This window comes from Colobus angolensis, unplaced genomic scaffold (assembly GCF_000951035.1).
Source record: "Colobus angolensis palliatus isolate OR3802 unplaced genomic scaffold, Cang.pa_1.0 Scaffold198, whole genome shotgun sequence".
In the NCBI taxonomy this organism is placed as follows: domain Eukaryota; kingdom Metazoa; phylum Chordata; class Mammalia; order Primates; family Cercopithecidae; genus Colobus; species Colobus angolensis.
In genome coordinates, this window is record NW_012115132.1 from 1,372,853 (window position 1) to 1,378,852 (window position 6,000).

At 35.6% G+C, this 6,000-nt stretch overlaps 1 protein-coding gene across 1 annotated transcript in view; it reads right to left on the reverse strand.

Annotated features, from left to right (window-relative positions):
- MTBP (MDM2 binding protein) overlaps window positions 1-6,000 on the reverse strand; it is a 76,698-nt gene that overhangs the window by 24,003 nt on the left and 46,695 nt on the right. Inside the window, exons 13-14 of the mRNA XM_011941098.1 lie at window positions 2,879-2,946; window positions 1,925-2,111 (exon numbers count right to left, since the gene is read on the reverse strand). Coding sequence (XP_011796488.1) covers window positions 1,925-2,111; window positions 2,879-2,946 — 255 coding nt within the window. The remainder of the gene's footprint in view (window positions 1-1,924; window positions 2,112-2,878; window positions 2,947-6,000) is intronic.

Sequence of the window (6,000 nt, forward strand, 5' to 3'; positions counted from 1 at the left end):
TCATTTTTTTAATAAATACAATCTTAAAATGTGATCCAATAATTTTAAAAAACATTACAGGAAGAGAGTATAACAGAAAACAATGGAAACTGGGGAAGGTCTGGGAAAGTCTCTTTGAGAAAGTCACATTTAAATCAAGATCTGAAGAATGATCGTCAATCAGGTAGGCTGGAAGAAAAGAATTCCAGGCAGAGGATACTGCATATATAACGTTCCTGAGGCAGAAAGAAATGTAACATGTCCAAGGAAAGAAAGGACTTCCTGTGATAAAAAGGAAACAGAAATGTACTGGTACTAAAATAAGTATGAAGCCAGATATCATTTAAGGTTTTTACAAACCATATGAAGGTTGATGCATTCTATGTGCAATTAGAAGCAATCAAGAAGTTCTGGGCAAAGGAGTGACATAATCTGACTGTAGATTGTGTTGATCCTTTGCTCAAACCTTTTTGATTTTAAGATGAGCTCCCCTGCAGCTCAGTGTCAAGCATCCTTTGTACAGGTAACTTTAAGATATATATCCTTAAACTTATATAAAAGTCCTAGCAATTATTTGAGCCCTTCCTATCTTTCAACCCTTATCTCCCATACAAATCCTCTGGTAAGCCAATCTCTCTCTTGATCTCGGTTTGCCTTTTCTTACCTCCATGACCCTGAATATGGTGCTTCTACCTGGAACACCTTATCTTCTCTCTATCTAGATCTTATGCATCATTCAAGACCTACATCAAGTTCCTTGGCTCCTAACCAGCCTTCATGACTATTCTACCCTACTTGTAGTTCTCTCCTCAAAATTCATATTTATTTAACCAGCACTTACTTTATACTAGGCAACTGCCTAAGCAATTTAAGAATAATTAATTTAATCTTCATAACAACCTATGTCATCCCTAATTTAAAGATAAAGAAGCAGACACAAAAAGATCAGAAAACATGCCCAAGGTCACATAGCAAGTAAGCTGCTAGTCTTGCTCCAGAGTCCATGCTATACATGGAGCTATGGTCTCTCACTTACTGAACACATCCCCCATTTACAAGTAATCTAATAATGTCTCCAGCACCTTTCAGATTACTCTGTATGCTATTTAACTTGGGTACTGATATGCAATGGTGATGATAATGATAAAACAAGTAACATCTTTTTTGGTGTTTGTGTTAAGTGTTTTACAGGTATCAACTCGTTCAATCCTTACAGTAACCCTACTAATCCTCACAATAATCCTAATAAGTGGGTTATATTATTATTCCCATTTTAAACATGACGAAACAGGCATAGAGATGAATAACTTGCCTAAAGACATTTGGTTAGCAAGTAACAAAAGTGAGATTTGAACCCTGACAGTTTAGCTCCACAGCCTGTGTACTTAAACAAGGTTATTCAAATTTATCACAACACTGGAACTCAGGAAAGCAGAAAGAAATACAACTAAATAATGAAATGATTTCCAGCCGTCTAAGTGAAGTCTGACTGTTCCTCCCCTACCGAATGTTAAATATGCGTCATCTTATCATATGGACTTTCACCTCTATTAAATTTACTATGATTACTATGATTTACTAGATTTTGCTTTCCACACTTCGTGGAAATGTAGCTTAATAGAAATTCACACATTTCAGTAGCTTAGTAAGACTAAAGAGAGGCATCATCTTAAAGTGCTTCTTCCTTTGCCCAAAAGCAATTACACTGAACACAGTTAATGAAAAAAGTTACTAGAAAATTTACAATGTTTAAATAATGAGTAATACAGTTCATCACATATACATACATACTTGCATCTATATAAGTATCTCTTATTATTTAAACCTGTGAAATATATTTTGATTTGACCAATATATTTTATAAGTTTTAATAATAAATGTCATAGTTGTCACACACACACACACATACACAAAGAACTAAAATTTAAAGTAATAAAAAACTTACCATTTAATATATTGAAGGTTTTAATTTTGTCCATCTTTCTTGGACTCATTTTAGGAATCACAGCATCAAAATAATCTAAAAAGTGTTTCCTTGTGAGTACTAACAGGCTTTTGAGTTCAGCAACAGAAACTGTTTCAGGCTGTTTTGCCAGCTTTCTCCTTTCTATAAGACAAATCAATACAATTGACTTATTTTTTATCCACTTTGGAGCTCATCTACTGCTCTTTTGAGGAAAATATTTTCAGAAGTAAAACAAGTGAATTTCTCTAGTAAATCAACATTCCTGTTTTCAGGATTGTAGGCCTTCTTTCACTTTAATCCCATTTGTAGATAATGGGAGAATTTCCAGTTATGTGAGATAAACAGAAGTAATTCATTGATACTATAAGTTGATAACAGATAAAGGCAGGTTTACAAAAACCTTCAGAAATATATTGCAGAGCATTAAAATGGTCTTATGTTCATGTTTATGCAGAACTAAAACTCGTTAGACTTTCAGTTAAATATGGTAGCTTGGCCACTTCCGTTTCTTCTTCTCAGAACCTAAAATCACAGCAAAGAAATAAAAAAGGAGAACAAAAGAAGGAATGACAAATAATGACATTTTTCAACAAATTTTGGAAGACATAAATGACAGCTGAGTGGTAAGTGAGTCTGCAAAGTAGAGGAAGAGTCGCCTTGGATGCCTGTAGAGAGGCACTACCAAGGAGTACAAAGTAGCTGGTGGTGAGATGCTGGACTGAAACAGGACTGGATGTAGCACAAGAAGTTAGAACTCCAGGTCCTTCCCCTACCCAACCCCCTATTCCTCAGAGTTAGGCACCACTGCTTGCATTTTTTTTTTTTTTGTATGGAACATCAGGTATATGAAAAGCTAGTATTGAGGCTGGGGTTAAAACTAAGGGATTAAGGAAAAGTCTATTCATTGAAAGGTTGGACTCCAAGCCCTGATACCACAAAGTGAACATCCACAAATGCCCCACTGGAAATATCAGAGGATTCTCCTTTGGTTAAACTGAATGCTGTCAGAGAAAAGAACTCTAGATAGCAACACTGGGGTGAAGTTAGGGGTAGAAGCTCCTGAACCAAATGTTGAATTGTCACTTCACCAAACTATAGTGAAGCTTGACAGATATTACATTAGAAGTAAGCATACAAAACTTCCATTTCAAAATAGGATGGAAAGAAAAGAATATCCAGACATTTAAGGAAAGGTGTTGAGGGGGAGAGGCAGCTCTTTGTTTCCCTGTGCAAAGATTTGATTCAGTTAACACTTTCAGCTCCCCTCTGCCTTCCCATCACTCACTGAGCTAGTCATGAACAAAGCATGCTCTGATAGATTCTTCTGACTTTCATCTGAGTGAGCAAGTCTTCAGGATTTATTTTCTCTGCAGACTTCTGCTGCAGGGTTGGTCTGCAGTTGCCTAGCTCTGACAGTCATTCAGTGGCAAAGTTCAATGCTGGGTGTATGTATGAGGAGGCCAACTTGGCCATAGATCTAAAAAGCCATATCCTTTAATACAGCTTTCATCTATAATTTCTCTCCATCTGTATATTTCTTACATTTATTTTTCAGTTGGTTCAAATGTTGGGATGAGAAGTGGGTATTATTCATTGGAATCCCAAACTAAAAAAACATCCAAAAGAGAGACTAAGGCAAGCAAACAGAAAAAAGGGAGTCCAGCAGAAACAAAAGCATTGTAAAAAACTAAACAAAGTTTGCTATAATTTTCTCATAGACATATGAGAAGATACTGCACCCATGAAATAAGTACAGAATATTTTGATAAAGAAAAAAAATCAATGAACAAGAAATGACTCTAAAATTAAGCACACAAGAGATCAAATTTCAAAAATTCCATAGAAGAGCTGCAAAATAAAATGGAAGATATTCCCCCAAAACTAGAACAAAAACATAGTAATATGAAACTAGGAATGAAAATCAGGCATTCTGTCCAGAAAAGTCAATATCTAGTAAGAGCGCCAGAGAGAGAGAGAGAGAGAGAGAGAGAGAGAATGGGAGGAACAAAATTATTGAAAGATAAAAAAAATTCAGATTTCAAGATATGACTCTCCCGTTTAAATTGCCAATCAACTACAAAGCTCAATAAATGGGGCTGGTGGGGAAGAGGGGAAAGATAAACACAATCTGACTCAAAGTAAACCTTCTAGAGACAATGCTTCTGGAGACAAAGTTACCAGAAAGTGGGTAAAAACCAAACAAACCAAAATTAGATTACTACAAAGGATAGGAATTATATTTGACTTCTCAACAGAAACACAGCAAAGCAGAAGACAATGAAGCAGTATCATTGAAATTCTGAGGGAAAATGATTTTTAACCTAGAATTTTATTCATGAAATAAATAAATTTTCAGACACGCAAGAACTCAAAAAATTTATGCTCCATGAACTTTTGCTCAAAAAGTGACTGGAAGAAGTGCACCAACCGAACAAAGGCATAATCCAAGAAAAAGGAGAATAAGGGGTCTAGGAAAAAGAACATTCCAAAAGAAGAAAAGAGGAAAGGGAAATCTTCAAGATACTAGCAAGTCTAACATGCAATCAGTCCACAGTTGAGCAAAATATGAAACACTCCAGGAAAGAAAACAATAGAGAAATAAAAAAGAACTGATGTATTTGAACACACAATGAATGTTAATGATAGGAGTGCAGCAGAAATGTTGGAGCCTCTGGAAAAACATAATAATGTTTTGTCTATACAGAAGAGTAGGCAAATTAAAAATAAGGTGATTATCAACCATAAGAAAAACAAAGAATTATATAAAAGAGATTTGATGATCGTCATTTATTACATGGCTCTGCAGTAAACTTATTTATAAAATTATAATAATGTTAAAGCCAACCACTGATTTAACCACAATTCATGACTTCACTGTAAGAAGCAGAAAGAGAATGTGAAGATTACGTAAGAAAGTGAAGTTTTTATCTTCCACAGTTAGATGTTAAGATAATGCCTGAAACTGATAAATCTAAGAAATAGCAGCATACGTACATTGTATAGGGGTCCACCTGGAAGAGCTGAGGATAGCTGTCTATAAACACAGGGACTGAAAGATGGGGAGGCATGGGTAGCACATTGCTGTTTGCCTCTTGAAGCTTTTTCAGTATCATTTGATTTTTCAAACTATATCCACGTATTACTTTGATAAAAATAGTCTATTTTAAAACACTTCTAGTCTAGTAACATTTTCTTCCACAATAAAATAGTAACCTAAAAGTTCATAGAGAATTCAACGCAACACGTATTTATTAATTTTAAGAGCTTACTGCCTAAAAACCACTGTACTGTTTAGACACAGAGGATTAAAGCATTATTACATTACACTACCTGGGGTCAGCACATAAATAATGCAAGGGAGTAGAATAAGAAGGAGACAACCAGTGTCAAGGTTCTACTTTAGAACATCAGCTTCATGATACAAGCCTCTGTAAAATCCTGCATCACCAAGGTGGACATTGGTAGGGTCCTTCCAGATCTGACCCAAGGTAACTAACGTAACTTCCACAATCAAGAACATTAGGAACAGTAAAATGAGAGCTATAATATATTCTGTCTCTATTACATCCTCTTAGTGAGAAAATCATAAGCCTCATTGTCTTTTTCTGCACAATCTGCTAGGAGCCATTCCAAAATAAAAAGTTACCGATAGTTTGGTTTTATCTGGAAGATGTACAAAGTAATCTGCTTCAGAAATTACCCCCTATGTTTTTATTAATGTTAAAAATATACTCAAATGTGATTGGGCGTGTTGGCTCACTCCTGTAATCCTGACACTTTGAGAGGCCAAAGCAGACAGATCACCTGAGGTCAAGAGTTCGAGACCAGCCTGGCCAACATGGAGAAACCTCATCTCTACTAAAAATACAAAAATTAGCCAGGCATGGTGGTACACGCCTGTAATGCCAGCCACTTGAGAGGCTGAAGCAAAAGAATCACTTGAACTCGGGAGGTAGAAGTTGCAGTGAGCTAAGATTGTGCCACTGCACTCCAGCCTGGGTGACAGAGCAAAATTCTGTCTCAAAAAAAAAAAAAAATTTTTATATATATACACA